This window comes from Syzygium oleosum, unplaced genomic scaffold, assembly GCF_021117445.2.
Source record: "Syzygium oleosum isolate NSW1041296 unplaced genomic scaffold, Sole_v2.1 Sole_v2.50, whole genome shotgun sequence".
NCBI lineage: Eukaryota > Viridiplantae > Streptophyta > Magnoliopsida > Myrtales > Myrtaceae > Syzygium > Syzygium oleosum.
Genome location: NW_026607534.1, coordinates 579,057 through 599,398, shown reverse-complemented (window position 1 = coordinate 599,398; position 20,342 = coordinate 579,057). Strand labels below are relative to the sequence as shown.

Here is a 20,342-nt window from a genome sequence, read left to right as displayed (position 1 = left end):
TATAAGTGTACCCATTTATGATTTTTTGAGGTATTAATCCAATTTAACATAGGATAAATTTTTCACAAATGTACTAATTTGAGACTTTTTGTGGTAAAAAAAATAATTTGGGATAAATTTATCACAGGTGTACCGATTTTGGGTTTTTCATGATATTAATCCATAATCTTTTCCATTCTTAACAAACCTAATATAAATACGACGCATGTTGCATCTTTGCAACAACTCCACTGCAAATGCTCTAAGATTTGAGGGTATTTTTACGGATATGTTCACTAGAAACCTTAAAACTTATCACGAAAGTACATTTGAATCTTAAAATTTGCAAAAAAAGTACAAGCAAATCTTAAAATTTATCAAATTGATTTAATCGAATCCTACAGTTACCACCATTTAATTTACTAACGGAAAATGCTGACGTAGCTTATTTCAATATTTTCTCTCTCCTGGCTAAATTATGAAACATAAAACTAAAACGACGCCATTTTGACTCAAATTTGATTTTTAATACTAAGTTTATTTAAAAAAAATTTAAAAATAATCTAAATATTTTTAAAAAATAAAAAAAAAGAGAAGGAGGATAGGCGGTGGGGGTCGCTAGGCCCCAGTCGTCCCCCACCCTCACAGGCCCCTCCTAGCGATGGTGGGACGGGGGCGGCGGCGGCAACGGCGAGGGCTTGCAACCCTCCCTACCTATCCTCCTCCTTCTCCTCTTCTTTTTTATTTTTTTTTAAATTTAATTTGAATAAAATTAGTGTTAAAATGAAAAAGGCCACGTCATCGTCACATTGGATAGAAAAATAAAAATAAAAAGCTACATCAATATTTTTCGTTAGCCAAATAAAGCGGTATTAACTTTAGGACTCGATTTAACTAATTTGATAAATTTTAGAACTTGATTGTACTTTTGTAATAAGTTTTCAAAATTTCTAATGAACATACCTTGTTTTTTTACTTTTGACTTGACTTTGTCCTACGCGCAATCCACTCCTACATCTCGTGCTCCAATTTATGAATAGGCATAATCGATAAGGAGAACTATGAGGCTCAAGCAATTATATGTTATACATTTCTTTATTTTGGTACCTCCTTATGATTCTTGCAACTCTTCTTTTAATTAAGAATCTTTCTCCACCCGTTCAAAATTATCAACTCGGCCATTGAGCAATCTCTTATGGACATCGAGGTTGTCATCGACATTCGAGTTCAACATAATTGGGTGAAGAAATAAAGATGTCGTAATATAATACTGGATCTTGCAAATTAAATCAACGCGAAATCACAAATCATAAGAGAAATAAGCGAAGAATAATAAAGGATACCAGAGATTTACGTGGTTGGTTTGAATGTCAATACCTACTCTACGGGAGAATCAACAACAAACTCAATTGGATCTAAATTCACAGCACAAAATTCACTGTGTTCAAGACTCTTCCATGCGATCAAAGAGAGTGTCACTGTACGACCCCTTTGTTTCTTCGCCGTTCGTCTTTTTGGAGTTCTCGATACGGCTTGAAGGAATTCTTCTATGCAACCAAGAAAGGTACAAGGATGCGTTCGTGAAAAATGAGTGATTTAGAAAATATTTTTCGAAAAATAATTGCTTATTTTCGACGGAAAATATTTCATCATCGATAACAATTTATGCCTAATTATTTTCGCGGGCGATGAAAAAATTTTCTATTTATTTATTTTGCTAAATGATATAAGCGATTATTTTTCGGAAAATATTTTCCAAATTACTCGTTTTCCGCCAAATGAACACACCCATTAATTGTTTTGTTTTTGGAGGTTTGCTCACCGATTATTCAAGTTCCTTTTCTCGTGTGATTTTTAGACGTTCACTGTACGCTTTCTTAAAGATATTAAATAGAGCTAATCAACAAGAACAACAAACTTGCCGTCAAAGGAAATATACTATGTTGATGCTCCAACAAAACCACCCAACAAAATCCAAACTTGAATCGGGATTAATGGGCGCACCGAATTTGAACAAATCAAAATCCTCCAAACGGTTCGGATTTCAAACACGGGCTAAAACTCTAGACATAATTTAACGGAAGAAGAGAACATTCGATGTAACTTATACACTTTCTGTTTTTCAACGGATACTCGTTTTTCTTTTCCATTGATGCAAAGAAAACGTTCGTTTATGTACTAAAGTGATATGCTTTTGGTTTTCTTGATACGAAGGAAATAAGTAAAGAACTGCTCTTTTACTAAATGGAGAATATTGATTTTTTTTCCAATTTTGTTTTTAAAAAGAAACGAATTAGTAACTGCTTTTCATAAAAAAACTTGCCCCTCAAATATTGACTCTTCATAAAAGAGATAGGGCGCTTACAAGATAAACCTCAACAAACCAGCTAAATCTTAATGCCAAGTGTCTTAGGGAGAAATCGAGAAGGCTTTGTGAACTTGTGTCTCGTTCCTTCAGATGAGAGAGAGTTGGAAAATTCTCTCACTCTCTCTGATCTAATGGAACGAGCCGAATTCAAGAATGTGACAACCGTACGAAACAGTCATGAATTGTTACGTGTCAAGAAGATACTAGTCAAATCTTAAAAAAGATTTCAAGAGAATTTCTTAGTCAATTTGACACAACTAGGTGAAAAGAGAGAAAATTAGATGTGACTTTCGCGTGACTTTCTTGGACAGAGAATAGACAGTGACATTTTCACACTTAGATAACTTTGCCATAAGTTTAAAGGGGATGGCCATTACTTACTTACCGGGGCCTAATCGTGGAACGAAATATGAAAGGAGGAGGTCATCACGGTGGCCAGAGTAAGAGAAAAACTAATAAACTTCTTAGCAATGGGTGCAGTATTTTCATGGAATCCATCTCGCAAGGCATGAGGATTATAATTTTTCTTGAGCTTTTCTTGGTTTAGGGTTTTGTCAGGCAATTCATTGATTGGTTCTCTCTGTGTACAAGATTTCGTGTGACTTTGTCTTTCGTGGGGATTATCACCTGTCGTTCGTGAGTCATATCTTGGCAAGAAGCAAACGAGTGCGGAAGAATTTTCTAGTGAAAATAAGATTTGGCTAGGGGTGAGCGGTTCTTGATCCAGTTCGGTCCCACCCAAGAACCAGGAACCGGACCGGGAGGATCGGTTCCTAGTTTCTAGGACCGAGGACCGGACCGGCTAGTCCTAGGACCGTGGACCGGACCGGACCGATGGTCCGGTCCGGTTCCAATGGAACCAATCGCTTATTCATTTATTAACCTAGGATATGAAATAATAACCTTCTGCAATATGACAAAAGCATTAAGCAGAAAAATCCAAGCTTGTTTCTTAATAAAATGTCTTAGGCAGAGCCTCAAAGGTGAGGGCGAGAGCGAATCGGGGAGAGCCTCAGTGATTAGGGTTTCTATTTTTTAAACTCAGAGCATTGGACTGTCTTTTCTTTATGAGAAACAATAGGGACATTTGTCGCAGAGGAAAATTGGTAAAATGCTTTCTTTTTTTTCATAAATTTTAAAAAGTAAATAAATATATATTTTTTGAGCAAAATAAATAAATAAATATATTTATCGGTCCGGTCCGGTCCCGTTCCCACCCTAGAACCGGGAACCGGACCGCCCGGAAACCGGTTCCATTTTTACGAACCGGGAACCGGACCGATACTCTCAAGAACCGGACCAAACCAGCCAATCCGGTCCGGTCCCGATTCGGGCGGTCCATCATGCTCACCCCTAGATTTGGCGATGGAAAATCAAAGGTAAGATTTTTCAAAGTTTGGACGTGGAGTTGGATTTTTTGCTCTCTTATTCTTTTTTATTTAAGGTTAATACCACGAAAAATCTCAAACTGATATATTTATAATAAATTTAACTCAAACTTATTTTTTTACCACCAGAAATCCTAAATCAATACACCTCAAATTTACTCATAAACTAATTTTTTGACCATAAAAAACCTTTTGAACTGGTACATTTGTGATAAATTTACATTATGTTAAATTGGATTAATATCTCGAAAAATCACAAACCGGTACATATATGACAAACAAAAAGTAAAACCCCAAACTGGTACACCCATCAATTGTCACATCTTAAACTAACAAGGGTAAAACTGTCATAAGTATACCAGTTTGGGCTTTTTGGTGGTCAAAAAATTAGTTTGTGATAAATTTATCACAAGTATACTAGTTTTGGGTTTTTCGTGGTATTAACCCTTTTATTTAAACTCGCCGTATACAATGTTATGCAGTAAAATTTTACAAGGAACATTTTAATTTTGAAAACTACAGTGTATTTGTAGGGATGTGGACTTAATTGTAATTTCATGAATTATATGGCAATTCTATACGTGTATTCATAGAAAGGGATGAAGTTTTTGGAGAAAATCTTCCAATTAACAAAGAAGACATGCATATGTCGATGCATGGCTAAACCTTGAGTTGGTTTTTTTTAAGATACTTTGGCTAATTTCAGGAATAAAGTGAAATAATGTCCACTTAATTGTCTTCATTTGTATCCCTGAGCTATGTCCACTTGTCCTACTGACAAACATGCATGCCGACATTCGACTGACAATCTCAATCTGTGCTTGCTTTGCGTGATGGTGATGGCACTATCTCCTTGTGCAATCACCCAGATTTGGATAATCACGCACTTTCAATATTATTAATTTAAAAAGCTTGTTATTTGAGAAAATAATTTTTATATTATCGATATTAAAAATCATATTCACATTTATCTCATATTCTAATGGGATAATTTTATCTAAGTTATATCTATTTTATATCTAACTTTATCATGTCTTAGATAGGAATCAAACACATGACAAGATAAATTTTATCTTATCCGGAATTTTATCCTGACTACCAAATGTATAAAGTGGGATGGGTAGGGAGAAAGTGTTTTACGAAAGTAAAATTTTACCTTTTTTGTCATTTATTTCATGAGTGAGAGAAATTCTATCTAAGAATAAAATGGGAAGAGACCTAAAAGCGAGAATAACTCCCTACTCAAGGAATATAATAAAAATAGATAACAGATGTGCCGTAGCATTTCCCAAAAAAATGGGATTTTAGCATCATGTTGATTTTTTTTCTAGCAAAAAAGATGATAGATATGGAGATAAGATAGCCAGTACCATCTTGTCGCGGATGAATTGTAGATGCATTGCGCTATAGAATGCGGTAACTTGCGTATTTCATAACATATGGTGGATTTTTGTTTGAAAATATCATGAGGACACTTATGAGGCATCTAAATAAGCAAGTACCGCAATTTTCAATATACTTGACTGCTCTCGTGATATGTACCAATGCTACTAAAATCGAATATTTCCCATATTTAGGTGCTCGTTAACGAGACCAAACGTACTATTTTAAAGTCGCGGCTCCTTGAAACAGTGTGAAGCTATTTCCTCAAAGAGTTGTATTAAAGAATCTTTAAAAAGCAAAGAGGGAAGGATCTCGCGCCACGCCCGTGCCCTCAAACTTTGTAAATTGCTTTGAAATGAACTTTTCATACCTTACTAAGCACTCACGATAAAATATCGTGGGCCGCAATTTTCGAGTGCACACATATATTTTAGGGCCGTGCCTTTTTCCAATCATTTTTTTTATTAATGAGTTATAAATATGGAATGATTTGAAATATATCGAATCAAGTTTTCATATTTATATAGGGTTAATATCATGAAAAATCCTAAACTAGTACGTCTGTGATAAATTTACCCAAAATTAATTTTTTTACCACGAAAAACCTCTAAATCGGTACACCTATGATAAATTTATCCAAAAATAATTTTTTAACCATTAAAAACCCCAAGCCGATACTTTTGTGATAAATTTACCCCTCGTTAAATTGGATTGATACTACGAAAAATTACAAACTGATATACAGATGATGACAAATGGAGGGTAAAACCCCAACCTGGTATACTAGTCAACTGTTACATGTCATCCAACTCAGAAATTTGACGGTAATATTTACGAAAAGTAATAAAGGGCAAATTTATCATAAGTGTATCGATTTGTAATTTTTCGCGGTTATTAACTCATTTATATATTAGTGACGCGTGTATCTTGTCACCTATCAATAGAAAAACATGGCTAGATGTGGAAGGAAGTTTCCTAAATATTCGGATTATGTTAATCCTATATTTAAATTCGAGGAAAAGGAGGAAAGTTGAATACACGTGCGTTCGGACGTGACGCGGAGAAGACGCGTCCAAGTAACGCTCGCCGCATGTAAGTACGTCCGAGTCATCTATTGCATTGTACCTTCAATTATTTTACTTTGGTTGTCTCAGTTTTTCAGTTTTTTGCTCAGTTTTTTGCCTTGGCTTGCCTTTCCTTCTCTCCTCCTCCTCTCTCGCGCTCTGTTCATCCGATCAGAGCAGCAACGCGCGACGCCATTCTCATCTCCCCGACCACTACGTATGGTCTCTCTCTCTCTCTCTCTCTCTCTCTCTCTGTGCAATGGAGAACGACATGGTTCGAGTCTTCTGATTTGTGTAACTTGCGTCTTCCTCTATCGTGTTTTTTTCCTTCTTTTTTGTTCTGAGTTCGAATGGTTCGACATTGAATGTCGCTTCTGACAAATGGGTATTGCGTTTTCGCGGCGGTGAAACGGTGGGGAGTAATGGGGTGGCGGTTGATTTCGCCTTCGCTTGCAACGTTCTGGATTGTTTGTCGCTCAAGAACTCGATTGGCAACCGATCGGTATGATGCGAGTCGTTTGCGAGATTGACGTTACGGGGTGCCCTGCCTGCCATAAGAGTTTTTGGCATTTTCCTTCGAATGTTGTGGAATCTTAGTTCGTTTGTCTATCATAATATTCATCTCACGGCATCTTTGACCAGGAACGAGTCCGCAGATTGCATCCTTTTGTCGTTTTTTGGGGCATATCTTGGATGTTGGCTGTTCAGTCTCTGCCTTTTGTTGCCCAAGAAATAATTTTTTCGTTTGTAGTTCTTCTGTTGGATCAAGGGGTCTACCCTTTGCTAAGTTACTGGATGATCTTCGTCACGCAAACGGGTCTAATGCCTAAAAACTTGTTTGACAGACTGCGGTGTCGCTTTCGACTCAATATCGCTTGTGTTGGGCTGGCCTACTTGTTACTTTCTCGGCATCCTACAGCATCACTTTTTGTTGACTAAACATGGATGGAAAAGACGGGAGCAATAACGAGCCTGCTGACAAAGGGCTTTTCTCGGGCCTTGCTGGGTACGCTGCGGGGCAATACATGCACCACGGGTCATATCCTCCGCAGGGGTATCCTCCTCAGGGGTATCCTCCTCAGGGGTATCCACCAGCTGCGTATCCTCCGCCAGGTGGATATCCTCCTGCCGGTTATCCTCCTCCGCCTGCAGGTTATCCGCCAGCTTATCCACCACCTGGGGGATATCCACCAGCTGCTTATCCGGGTCCTTCAGCTCCTCCAGCTCCATATCATTCAGGTATTGATCATAACTGCGATTGTCAGACTAGTGATTGTATTATGAAGATGTAAGCTGTAACTTGTAGCTTCTTTTCTAGGAGTAGGAGACATTGATTTTCTGAACTTAAAAGTGTATCGTGACTGTTGTCTGTATTTCTCTGTGTAAAGCTGAATTTACTCTTGTACTTGGTTTTCAATTCCGAATTTACAGGGATTTCACTGAGGTACTGATGGTTTCTAGTTTTTTCTATTTGGTGTTTTCGTCGGGTAGGACCTGTTTCTCACTGAACTTCTTGCTAGTGTTTTGTATGATAGCTATTTATGTTTCCTGATCTGGTTCCCTGTGTGTTTATAGGGCATGGTCCTGGTCCTGGTATGGGAGCAATGGTAGCTGGGGGCCTCGCTGTTGCAGCCGCTGCTTACGGGGCACACCAAATGCCTCATGGTGCTCATCATCTCGGACACGGGGCTTTCTATGGCCATGGTCATGGAAAGTTTAAGCACGGAAAGTTCAAGCAGGAGCTTCCATGATGAATGCCTGAAGTCGAAGCTCGAGTCGGCATCAATGGATGGCTATCATCATCATCGTCCCCTTCTCTGCTTCCTTGCGCACTCCTCTCGCTTCTTCACACCTCCTCCATTTCTCCGCATCGCCAAGCTCGCTGGATCAACCTGCGAGTCATCGTGTCTTCGGTGTTACAGCAGCAGCGGCACCGCAGTCCAGCCGCAACAGCAGCAAGGGCAAGGGCAACAAGAAGCACGGAATCAGCTACGAAGCGCCGACCTCACCTCGTCGCCTTAGAGTCCGAGGTAACAACGTTGAACGAAGAAGTTGTTGTCGATTGCCGACGATTCGAGAGTCCGGTGAAAGCGAGTTTTGTCGGTTTCTCATTTTTTTTTGCAGGAATCGGGTCATGTCAGCGTTAAAATTCTTCCTTTTTCATTCGAGTCCTTGGTTAGCGCTTTGTCTGATTCTGGTTCCATGATGGTAGATGCCTGCCCAAGCGCCGAACTGGGACGTGGTTTTGGCGGACCCGACCTTGCCTTTGATGGTGATGGACATTGGGAGCGGTGAGGCCACCTTGGTATTGTTCTCAAAAGTCTTTGCCATCCTGTCTGTAACTTCTGTTTGCATTCATTGCAATTATATGTTGGATAGTTAGTTCTCTGCGTTTCCTGAGTATCAACTTTTCCTGAATTCCCAGCTGCATCACGCTCGAACGTTTGTGAATTTCAGTCAGGGTAGAAGCCTGAGTTATGTGTAGAAGCATTTTGCTTTGAGGTCTCACCCACGGCACGTCTTGATAATTCGCTCGACTGAGCTTGCTGTATTAGATGAATGTCATTAATATAAAGAGGTCATTCTCCTGTGCGTGTTGGTCCGTTGTGCCTGCATGGATTAACAAAGGCGCTGCAACTGAAGGGCTAGGCCGTGTAATTGGAGAGAGTTGTAGAGAAATAAAAACGGTTAAAGAGAAGGTCAGATAGACCATAGGCCTCTTAAGTTTCTCTGATTGACTTTGCGTTGGCATTGTGGTCCGATCAACCGCCCTCATATCATACTGATATGCGAAGCCAGCGCGGTTATATAAGGATCTGCAGATTAGCAGACTTGGAATTGAGTTTCCTTTATTCGAAATGATCTTATATTTCAGAAGCCATAGCTTTCGGGACAATCATCGGTGCTTTGTCATCTTCTCTCCTTCATGCTCGTGGCGTGCTGCCTACTCAATTCAATTTCCTTTGTCTTTCTCTTAATGGAGTTGCTCTACTTGGATCGTGCTGTTAAGGATCCGATTTTTATACCTCTTTATCACGTGACCGCGTAACTTCTTTGCAAGGAGAAAATCTTGGTTCATAATTGTAGAAACTTGGAACCCCTATCTATTGTTAGAAGAATCGATTGCTGTATTTGGATTTTGACTTCTCCAGATTCTCGATCTAATCTTCCTATGACTTTGAAAAGTTATTGGTGAACACTTGAATAGAGTACGATTGTTCAAAAGGTACTTGATCTGAGGGTCCATCAATAATCTAGTGACTCGATATATCAATTCCCTTCTTTAGTTCAAATGAATTGGTTTAGGACGAGCCCGTAAAGCTGTGGAAGTACTCGATTTAGCTTGTTTGTGTTTTAGACTGCAGGGTCATTTAGGCTCTCATGAAGTGACATGGCATTACAAAATCTTCCCTTCTCTTCTTTTAGAACGTGTCAACCACCTGTTATCTTTTCATTGGTAGATGACAAGCGCAATTCAGATCTAATTCCCCTGTATGCGGCTGTCCATGTTCACTGGATGATGAGCACGATGTATATCTTATTCCTTTGTGTGTGTCTGTCCAAGTTTATGGTAATGATGAGATTCGATGACCGGTTAATATGGTGTGACTGAGGTGAAACTACCTGGAGCCAGAATAACAATTTCAGACCGTAGAGTTTGGGAAGTGACATTTGAGTTACTAAAATCTTCTTCTGCTTCTTTATTTTGTTTAATTTGTCTTGCTGACTCTGTCATTGTGATTATCGCTTCAACCTCATTCCAGTAAACGGGCGTCTTGTTGCTTGCCTGCATGGGACATCTTTCTTCAACTGAGAGTACATGAAATTCCCAGGCAGTGGCAGATTTCTTGCGTGGCTCGCAAAACCAAATCCCTCGGGAAACTATCTGGGACTGGAAATCCGGTAGAAAGTATGGCATGAACACCTTGGGTTGCTTCTAGCACACTCAGCAATTACTCTGATGCGTCAGTGTACTACAATCTTGGTTTATTCTCATTTGATGGAAGAGCGTGGAGATTTAGTTCGTATTCTTGAAATGTACTATTTGTAGCTTGCTAAGCGTGCGGAATGCCGGGTAAAGGATCTGGCTCTAAAGAACATGTAGGCTTTGTAATTTACCATCCATTGATCAATCTGCATATCATTGTTTTTCTTATAGCTTTCTTGACTTCATTGCAGACATTTTCTGTTTGCAAATGCCACAGTTTCTTTCAAACATATAATGTCCACTTACCCAGGTCCTTTGATGTTAGTTTCGATCCTTGTAAGTGTCTTGTCTTTAAAACTTCTTAGGAACTCACATCTCTTTACCTCCCAAATTGTTTTAACTAGTTTGCATGCTGGAGGAATGAACTTAGTGCTCTCGTTCCATATTTTGATGCAGTGTCCAGATCCTCATGTCAAGAAAAAGCATCACAAGAGAAGGGTTGTGCAGAAGCCTTTGGTAGATTCTATTTTGGATAGTCTAGCGCCTGGGGGGAAGGTATGTGAGCTGCATTTCGGTATTCCATTGCCGGTAGAATGATTACGGATGGGTTCTTTCCATCAAATGTTGTTCTTTTTTGCTTGTTAGCTGCATTTATACTTTCTCATGTTTTGTTGTGAAAATACGTGTTCAACGATGAGCTTCAAATGCACATGTGTGACGATCTTTATTGGATCGATATAATCTGCTTTGCAATTCCATCAATAGTGCTAGCAGAATCACTGCTTAGCCGACGGAAATCTTGCTTATTCTATTCAGTCCACATTGAGCTGATCATCTTTTCATACTAAGATACCACCGTGATATTCTAACTCTTTTCCTTTATTAGCAGTTACAGCTCAAACCAAAAATTGGGTGATACTTCGGTAGAAAATTCAGCTGCTGGATCTAGGCTTATAGCAAATGGAAAGAATGTTTAGCGGTTGAGGATCATGGGGTGTACTTACGGGGGCTTGCTGTAAGAGCAGAAATTTGTTAGTTTGACATGATAGCTATTTATTTACATCAGTTCTTGATCCCTTGTTACGATCAAATATGTCTCATTGACATTGAGCAAATGTATTGTAAAAATGCAACAAGCATGAAAAGTAGTATGAAGTGATATTATAACGAATGAAAATGAGGTGGCTTATTAATTCCATGGGGGAAACTGGTGAAACCTGCAATTACCCAAACCAAACCCTACCCAACACTCGTGATGGCCAAAGATGGGGGAGTAATTATTGGTCTGCTGTTTTGGGAGGGAATGATACGGGTGCTTTTCAAATGCGAAAGGGTGCATGTTTAAGTGAAAACACATGAAAGATAGTGTGATGGGCATGTTCCAAGTTTTTTATGGGAGATCAATCAGATAATAAGAAAGTGGAGAAAACTAACTTTTGACACTCTTTAATTGTAGCGATCATACTAAAAATGATTTAGAATTCATATTCCTCCCTCAGTAATGAAACCTGAGCAGTAGTTATAGCTCTTGAGTCCTATTCCCACTCAGCATTCCTACTCGTTGGAATGAGGGTTGAATTCCCGTTCCTCTTATGTTACTCCCAACAACCAAACTAGGTCTTATTACAGTGTAGGTAATTCGAGCGTGTTTCCTCTTGAATTAATTGTGCAGTCTAGGGTGAGCATTAGTTTTCTTATGGAATCTGTCCCAAGCTGATTGCAGGTAGTATCCAGGAGTCATAAGCTCATAGGGAACGATGAATTGATAATTCGAAGTTGCACTTGCATCTGATGTTACTGAAATAGGGGATATGAAACTTAGTCTATTCCATTGAGGAGACTCTTTGGCTTGCTCACCAGTTCATTACTTAGGAGTTAGCCACATGCAGGATCTTGAAATTTTTTTTATTGGCTTTTGACAGTCACAAAATCTGACCCTAATCAATCCGCATGCCATTCTGGTGTGTGTGTGTCTGTGACTGTGTAACTATTGGAATTCGATAGACAAAATCTAACCCTAAACCATCAACAGGCCTGTCATTCTGTTATGGCTTATTATATAAATTGTGCATATTGATTGTTCATTCATTTCCTCTTGCTATAGCCCAAACTTTAGTTTGATGCCATCTCTCGATGATTATAGAACTATGGGCATAAAGATTTGTGCTCCGATCCTAACACTTTTTGCACTTCAAGATTCTACTGTCAAATGATCTGTTCAGACGGAAAACAGCATTTGGGTTAAGGAGAAGGCAATTTTGTGGCTGGAGCTAGAAATCGCTACTTCACATCCTCTGGTGCTTTGTTGAAATCACTCTCCCAGTCGTGGTTAAGCTTTTGACTTTGGTAAGTACAGTCACTCCCATATTTGTCACCAAACTTAATCTGTCTGTCCCATCTATTAGCCACAAATTGTAGATTGCACTTCCACATGGCAAATGCAAGAGGATGGGGAGTGGGAGTGGGGAACTAAAGCTTTCAATATAATTCTTAGGAGCCAAAAGTTTTGATCTTCCAGAAGGTTGAAGTACATATGGGAACAGTGTCAACTGGTCAAAGTACAAATGTGATACGATGTCCGGTTCCCATGGTTTCCCAGAGAGAACTTGATGTGCATGCGTGCGTGAGAGAGAGAGAGAGAGAGAGAGAGAGAGAGAGAGAGAGAGTAGTGCAGTAACTACGAAGGAATGAGGTCGAGAGACCTACATGTTTCTTGTTTTACTTGGAGAGATATGGTCTGCTGCATGAGAGATTTATGGAAATCATGCTCGGGTGTCCTGGGCCTTAGGATCCACGATTTATTCAGAATATAGATCATATATCTATCGCACATGATCCGGAGGTTACATATCCAAACCTCTCTCACATGGCTAAAGAATTGAATAAGCTTGCAATCTTGGTATCACTAAAAATTGCAGGCCATTCTGTTATCCACCATGCCCCTGATGTGGAGTCTTCTTTAATCAATTTGTCCATTCTTGGTGCGGCCTCCGATGTTTCCGCCAAAACAGCTTCTATCTTGTTGCCACAGTGATTGGTTCTGCAATCGATAGCAATAGTTCTGTGTATCTTTATCTTTAGCTTATGTCACTGGTAGCAATCTGATGGCCAAAGCATGTGGTGTGGTCTTAGTATTTGGTACAATACGCGTCTTTCCGTTGATAGCTAGGCAGCCATTATGTGAACTTCACTCTTTTCTCGGCCCTTCGCTCGAGGATCTTGACAAAGTCGGGATTCTCGTAGGTCAATTTCACCGAGTTAATAATTTACACATTCTTTTTTGGATTGGTTATTTGATTGTGTTGTGCCCTAGTTTCATACTCATTATTTTATTTTGTTCCACAATAAGTATCTAATTTTGACGCCTCATGCTATTAACCGTAGCGGTGATCATTGTAGGTATTCATACGATCCGATGTGCTCGAAGTGGCTGTTGACATGAGAAATCTATTCGATGAGAGGCGCGATTTGCTTCAACATGTCGATTCGATCGATATGACAATTTCGTGCTGTGTGGGCGGATGGCCATCGAAAAACCCAATGGAGATACGAACAGAGAGAGAAATCGATGCAGAATTCAAAGGCGCTAAGATATACAGAAGATGGTACCAGAAGAAGCTAGTGTAAAAATTTCAAGGGTTTCCCAAGTATGTCGTGATGAGGAGGAAAAAGTATTAAGTAAATTTGTATTTGCTTATGCCGGAAGGATTCTCGTTCTCTGCGGTTCTTTACTCTTTGGCTGCATTTGGTCGACCGTATAAAAGCCAGGATAGGATATGTTTTATCCTATCCTGTGTTTGGTGGTGGTCCAGGATAGGATAAGGTCGGATATAGACCGGATATAACCCGGATAAAAAAATCCGGGGGGAGGGGGTAGGATAGACCCGGATAGGATTTCTAATGCCTATTTTTCCAGAAACTCTACGCTCCACTCGCTGTCATCTTCATCCCCACACCTTGTGCGCTTTCATCAAAAAAATTTCTCGGCTTTTTTTTCTTCACTGACTTCTCCGGACCCGTGAATAGCAAAAAAAAAAAAAATTTATCCTATCCGACTTTAAATCCGTAGTTCACCAAACAGTGGATAGGATATGAAGAAATCCCAGGATTTCTTATCCTATCCTATCCAGTCCTATCCTGTTTAGAAATCCGGACGACCAAACGCAGCCTTTAGGTTTGGATAAGAGCCATCCGTATTGCCCACCTACTATTGAACAACTCAACTACCTCTCTTATTTTCATTTCAAATCAGAAATTTATGGCCCGACTTTACATTCGTCATCGATATCCCAACCGCTAAAACAACTGCTTCCTAGTGAACTTTTGCAAATCGATGATGTACATTTTCTCGAAAAGCAATGCAACAACGACAGTGCAAAATCTGAAACCATATGAAGACGACAAAGAGTAGTGTACACTGTACAAGAATGAGAAGCTACTTAAAAGGCTTAAAACATTTTGGTTGGAGACACTGGCACATTCCTGCGAAGCTGACGAGAGCAGAATAAGATGCGAAAGATAAGAGGAGCAGGCAAAGAGGAACATGGGTAAGACCCGAAAAGCCCTCATTTTCCGGTCAAGATCCACCGACCCAGTCGTCGTCAGGACGGCATATCCCACCGCAACAATCTGGAAGAGCCATCGTCACTCGGTCAGTGTGTTATGGGTAGGTGTGTGATCTAATTATCATCGTGGGTGCAGGAGTAGCAAATGCACACAGCACATATCTACTACTTACATATATACCTTGAAAAGGAAGGAGGAGAGAATGAGATGGCGAACAACAACCCATCATCTTATTCTGAATGACACGGCACACAGCTCATCCGGACCCTTCTTGTCCATCTCTCTCTCTCTCTCTCTCTCTCTCTCTCACACACACACACACACTCATCCGCGAACAACAACCCATCATCGAAAACTCATTCAGAACTCAGCCGAATAGGAACGCAACAAACGAGAACGAATTGCACATCCGTACCGATCAAAATTCCCAGCGAGTACAATCCGATCTGCTTGTTCGGCCCCTTCTTCTCTAGAGATGTTCAACTTTTTGCTTTATCCGAGAAGGGGGTGGGTGGGGGCGTGTCTTCCCACCGTCGAATCTCTTTCTTCTTCCTCTGCTTTTTCGAATTCTCGAGAATCCCCAGGATAAACACGCCAAGGAGGACGACCGAACGGGATTACAGTATACTACTAGCACTAGCGTGGATGGAAATAGAGAGAGATTTGTCAATGGAACGAAGAAGAGGGTTCCATTTGCGTTGCGCACATGCTCTGCTTAACCCCCACCGACCATCATTAAAAAAGAGAGTAGTAATGCTTTGGTTAGCCAAACAAACGCTTCGCTTGTTTTAAGTTACCAATTTATATTCTAGATAACAGGGTGGTGTCTCGGAAATCTTATTTCAATGATCCCATTTTATCAGTAGTTACTTATAAATTTAGAGAATTTTTTATTCGTGATATTAGAGAATATGAGAAAAAATTAAAATTACATATCATCACAGCGGAGACTCTCAATCCAATCCCTGGGAAATCGCACAGACTAGATTTTTATTTAATAAACGATATATAGAGGGAAATTGACACAAATAGTGCCTGAGCTTTGGTTCAATGTTCAATTTCGTCCATGAACTTTTAATTTGTCCAAAATAGTCCTTGAACTATGGATAAATGTTCAGTCTAGTCCTTCCGTTTGCTCAAACCGTTAACTGATGACGTGAACCGTTAACTGATGATATGGAGCTGAGTTGGATTTTCTAAATACTAAATAATGATCCAGCAAGTATTTTACAAAAGAAAAACAAATTAGGGCTTCACATAACCCTCTTCTTCCTCCTCCACGATTCTTCAACGATTCTTCTTCCTCTCAACATCAGACTTCTCAAAATGCTTGGGGATCGATACTGAAACGAGGAAGGTTGGGTTGAGGTCGATCTCGGCGACGATTTGAATCTTGGGGTCTTGGAGGACGCGCCACTGCCTGTGCGTGATCCGCTCAATCAGAAATCAAAACGAGGGAAGGAAGTGAGAACCGTGTGAGCATCGAAGAATTGAAATATCGGAAGAGCTCGTGTTCTTTATAGCTTGAACGCAAGTTTGTGTTTGGTATGCTTTTTTGGTTCTGGAATTTTGCTTCTTCTTTTTTGTGGGTCGAAGGACTTGCTTCTTTTTTTTTTTTTGGGTCGATGGACTTGCTTCTTCTTCTTTTTTGTGGGTTGAAGGACTTGCTTCTTAGAAGCAAAAAAATTGACTGACCAAAATTTCAGAAACAAAAACGCAAGAAGGCGTACAACAGTCGAAGAAAGAAAAAGAACAAAAAGTGGAGATGAAGACTCAATTTGACACCTGAAGCTAAAACCCATATCTTGTCACACGGAAGACGTTACTCTGTGCCCGGTATGTTGTCTCGTGCGTAATGCTTCCAATGAAGACTCGGGTCTGTACACGTGGGAGTTTTACAAGGACGACGTGTCCTACAGGCTCCTCCATGGCTTTTATTTAGGGTTATTTAGGGCTTTCTTGAAAATGGGTTAACAAAGGCTTTCTCGAAGATGATAATGCACGGTTTATCCGACTCGATCGAAGCATTGTCATGATGTAAAATGGGAATAGTTTATTTGTGCATGTTGTGCTTTGCAATGCCCTATGAGAGTATTAAAACAATATCGAGTGCACAGTAAGTTTTGTTATAATGTGGTCCCAACTTGCCGTAGTTTTAGGTTGTAGCTTTTTCCTGGCTTTTCAGACGCGGCCCTCATTTGTGTTTGTTTTCTTGTCTTTAGATTATACTTTTGGTGTTTATTTGTTTATATTGTATAAACAATAGAAATAGATTGGCTGGTGTCCTTTATCTTTTTTAGTCTAGCTGATTTTTATGTTTATCTTTTTGCAAATTTACATGGCTGATGAAACATTCCGATTTACTCTATGGGTTGGAGGTAGGTTTGTTCGTGATAGAATAGTAGAGTATGTTGATGGTCATAGTAGTGAGTGGCTCTATGATCCAGACAAGCTGAGCTACTTTGAGATTTTACACTTGGTACAAGATATGGGTTACTCTAATATTGAGAAATTCCACTATTTAATGCCGGGTAAGAATTTTGAGAATAGTCTAAGATTAATTGAAGATGACACTTCAGTACAGGAAATGATGCGACTTTGGGCAAATATTGACGGTACATGTGAGATATTTATTGAACATGGTGAAGACGTGAGTGTTGGCATTGGTGATGGGTTAGTGGGGGGATTGATGAACGTCGAAGAAGATGAAGGAGTTTTAATGCCTATTGATGGGCAAAATCATGAAATCGATTGAGGTCCCATGGTTATCTGACAATGAAGAAGAAGAACTTCAAGCGGCTAGGGGAAAAATTAGAACTTTTAAGGGAGAAAATGCATATAGAGTTGCTAGGTTGCTAGAGATACCTAGTGAAATAGATGTTGAAGTAAGACGAAGATGGGGGAGGAAAGAGGCTATAACAACCCATTGTGAAGATAATGTTGAGCTTGAGACTGAATGCTTTGACTCAAGTGATTCTAATTGGAGCTTTGTCACGAGTGATGAAGATGAACTAGAGACAGAGGAGGCCGTTAGAAGGAAAAGCACACATGCACAGTTTGATGAAACCACAGAGATACCTCACTTTGCACTAAATATGGTATTTGATGGCCCTAAGCAGTTTAAGGAAGCTATCAACAAATATGCAGCTACCAGAAGAGTTAATATTGATTTTATCAAGAATGACAAGGTGAGAGTTAGGGCCAAATGTAAAGCTAAAAATTGTAACTGGTTAATTTATGCAGCTAGAGATAATAAGACAAGCTTGTTTACAGTGAAAACTTTCAAAGATGAGCACACGTGCTCTTGGTCTTTTCAAGTGAGGAGGTTTACATCTACGTACATGGCGAAGCATTATCAAAGTTTGTGGAGGGTAGCTCCTTCAATGAAGTTGCAGGAGTTCAAGAAAATTGTGCGAGAGCAAATGAGCTTAGATGTCACCATAAGCCAGTGTAGAAGGACTATGCGAAGGGTAATCGAAAAACTAAACGGGATGTACTCCTATGAGTTCAATAGGTTGTGGAATTATTATGAAGAAATTATTCATAGAAATCCTCGAAATACTGTGAAGGTAAAGTTTATAAGAGAATCACCAAATTCAAGACTCATCTTCCAACGATTTTATGTTTGCTTTGATGCCGTGAGAAAGGGATTCCTTGAAGGTTGCAGACCTTTGATAGGGTTAGATGGATGTTTCTTAAAAGGAATGTTGAAGGGTGAGTTATTGACTGCTGTGGGGAGGGATGCAAATAATCAAATGTACCCTATCGCATGGGCCGTTGTTGAGGTCGAGAATAAGGATTCATGGGGCTGGTTTGTAGAGGCCTTAAAGAACGATCTTGGCACAAAGGATGGTGTAGGATATACAGTGATCTCAAATCAACAGAAGGTAATGTGATTAATCTTCCTTCATTTTGTATTTTCCATGTGTGCCATATTGTTACCTCATTATATATATGATGATATCATGTATTTTGCTATAGGGGCTTGTGCAGGTACTGGAGGAGGAGATGTCATCGGCTGAGCACCAACGATGTGCAAGACATATCTATGCAAATTGGTGCAAGAAGAATGGGAGAAATGATTGTCGCACGCAATTTTGGATGTGTGCAAAGTCAACTACAATCCCGCAATTTGAAAAACACCTCAAGGAATTGGATAAGATGAGCAAGACAGGAAAGACTGATTTGATGAGGATTGCTCCAAAATATTGGTGCAAGGCTCACTTTAAAACTCTATGCAAGTCATATATTGTGGACAATAACTTGTCAAAAGCATTTAATGGATCGATACTGGAAGCTAGACACATGTGTATCATATCTATGCTTGAGGCAATTAGAGAGAAGATAGTGACAAGAATGCGTGAAAAAAGAGATGCATGTCAAAGATGGAAAAGGGAAATTGCGCCAAGGATATTAGAGAAGATAGAAGGCAATAAAAAAGAAAGTGCCTTTTGTCATGTGATTTGGAATGGAGAAGATGGATTTGAAGTGCGCCATAGGAACGATAAATTTGTAGTGGACATAAGAAACAACTCTTATTCTTGCAGGGCATGGGACTTGAGTGGGATTCCATGCCTTCATGCAATCTGTGTCATACTATTCAAAGGGGAGGAGATAGAAACTTTTGTTGCCCACTGGTATAAGAAGGATATCTATTTAAAGACATACAGTCACTACTTGGAAGCAATGAATGGCGATAACCTGTGGCCTTCTAGTGATAGAGAACCTTTGATGGCACCAATGCCTCGGGTTATGCCCGGTAGGCCTAAACAGAAAAGGATAAGAGAGGAAGGAGAATCTAAAAATGGATTCAAAGTGTCAAGACAAGGTATAAAAATCACATGCCATTTGTGCTTCAAGCGAGGCCACAACTCAAGAAGTTGTCCATTGAAACAAAAAGAGAAGGTAAGGTTTACTCATTCTATGTCTCTAGTATTTGTTTGTGTCAATATTTTTAACTTAATTTTCTTAATGAACAGGATGGACAGATAGTCGAACAGAGAGAAGCCAACCCACTTGTCGTGAAGATGCATCATAATAGTGCCGCCACACAAAAGGTACTCTTAACCTTACTTTTAAGTAAGTGATCATGTTCTTGAATAATTATAAGTGCCATTTTAACTAGAGTATTGTTGTTCTTAATAGCCTGGACTGGAAGGTAGTCGAGCCATTTCACTATTAAGAAATACCAACCATGATGTGGATGATGCTAAGAAGGTGGAGAGCGCATCTCGCAAAGTTATCACTACAACGGGATTACAGGTGTAGCTTTATGGTAGTAAACTTGTTATGTAAACATTTGACATTTGATTGATTGATGCTTTTCTTTTGTCTAGCGGCAAAAGGCGGACATTATGAAAAAGAAACAAGAAGAACGGAAACAAGCCGTGGAGCATTTGAACGATAGTGGAAGTGTTGGATCAACAATATCTCCAAGAAAGAGGAAAATTTACCAGAAGTAGATGTTTGAAGAGTTGGAAGTAGGATTAGCACTTGTACTTTTTGTTGATATGATACTCTTGAATTTAAGATCAAGAGATAGAGATTGTTTTTTTTTTTTTTGTAGTTTTGGAAGTGTTTAAGATGTGGCAATGATGCTTGATAGAGCACAAGCATTCTAGGCAAGAAATTTTTACTTTAAGTAGTATATTCAATATTTGAAAAGT

The 20,342-nt window shown here is 39.5% G+C and overlaps 2 protein-coding genes and 1 long non-coding RNA gene across 8 annotated transcripts; 2 read left to right on the top strand and 1 right to left on the bottom strand.

Annotated features, from left to right (window-relative positions):
• Positions 1 to 7,933: 7,933 nt before the first annotated feature.
• Positions 7,934 to 10,340, top strand: LOC130134575 (uncharacterized). 6 transcript variants are annotated; one of them, XR_008815533.1, is made up of 4 exons: positions 7,934 to 8,212; positions 8,307 to 8,473; positions 9,947 to 10,153; positions 10,234 to 10,340. XR_008815533.1 is itself a non-coding variant. In XM_056307153.1 (4 exons), the coding sequence occupies exons 1-4, from the start codon at positions 7,972 to 7,974 to the stop codon at positions 10,101 to 10,103; spliced, it is 531 nt and encodes a 176-aa protein (XP_056163128.1). In that variant the 5' UTR covers positions 7,934 to 7,971; the 3' UTR covers positions 10,104 to 10,340. The 6 variants fall into 6 exon arrangements, 5 of the variants coding, with proteins under 5 accessions (XP_056163128.1, XP_056163127.1, XP_056163126.1 ...); XM_056307153.1 differs by having other exon boundaries at positions 7,934 to 8,111; positions 8,146 to 8,212; positions 9,947 to 10,340; XM_056307152.1 differs by adding an exon at positions 9,644 to 9,713 and having other exon boundaries at positions 8,395 to 8,473; positions 9,947 to 10,340.
• On the top strand, positions 10,144 to 13,829 carry LOC130136778 (uncharacterized). Its single transcript, XM_056307111.1, has 5 exons — positions 10,144 to 10,167; positions 10,234 to 10,283; positions 10,362 to 10,446; positions 10,567 to 10,665; positions 13,510 to 13,829. Exons 1-5 carry the CDS (start codon positions 10,144 to 10,146, stop codon positions 13,735 to 13,737), a joined length of 486 nt encoding a protein of 161 aa, XP_056163086.1. The 3' UTR covers positions 13,738 to 13,829.
• Positions 13,830 to 14,320: 491 nt separating this feature from the next.
• LOC130136807 (uncharacterized) lies at positions 14,321 to 14,889 on the bottom strand. The gene is made up of 2 exons (XR_008815535.1): positions 14,857 to 14,889; positions 14,321 to 14,739 (listed from the first exon to the last, which is right to left on the bottom strand). It is a non-coding gene; the product is annotated as an uncharacterized LOC130136807 (long non-coding RNA).
• Positions 14,890 to 20,342: the final 5,453 nt, after the last annotated feature.

What these genes read in the sequence shown, in the direction of transcription:
- LOC130136778 (XM_056307111.1), top strand. Translation starts at nt 10,144, where the DNA reads ATGCGTCAGTGTACTACAATCTTG. An exon ending in TGATGTTAGTTTCGATCCTT is followed by an intron (nt 10,447 to 10,566) that starts GTAAGTGTCTTG and finishes ATTTTGATGCAG; the next exon opens with TGTCCAGATCCTCATGTCAA. An exon ending in GTCTAGCGCCTGGGGGGAAG is followed by an intron (nt 10,666 to 13,509) that starts GTATGTGAGCTG and finishes TGATCATTGTAG; the next exon opens with GTATTCATACGATCCGATGT.
- LOC130134575 (XM_056307151.1), top strand. Translation starts at nt 7,937, where the DNA reads ATGCCTGAAGTCGAAGCTCGAGTCGGCATCAATGGATGGCTATCATCA. An exon ending in TCGTCGCCTTAGAGTCCGAG is followed by an intron (nt 8,213 to 8,306) that starts GTAACAACGTTG and finishes TTTTTTTTGCAG; the next exon opens with GAATCGGGTCATGTCAGCGT. An exon ending in GGTGATGGACATTGGGAGCG is followed by an intron (nt 8,474 to 9,946) that starts GTGAGGCCACCT and finishes ACCTCATTCCAG; the next exon opens with TAAACGGGCGTCTTGTTGCT.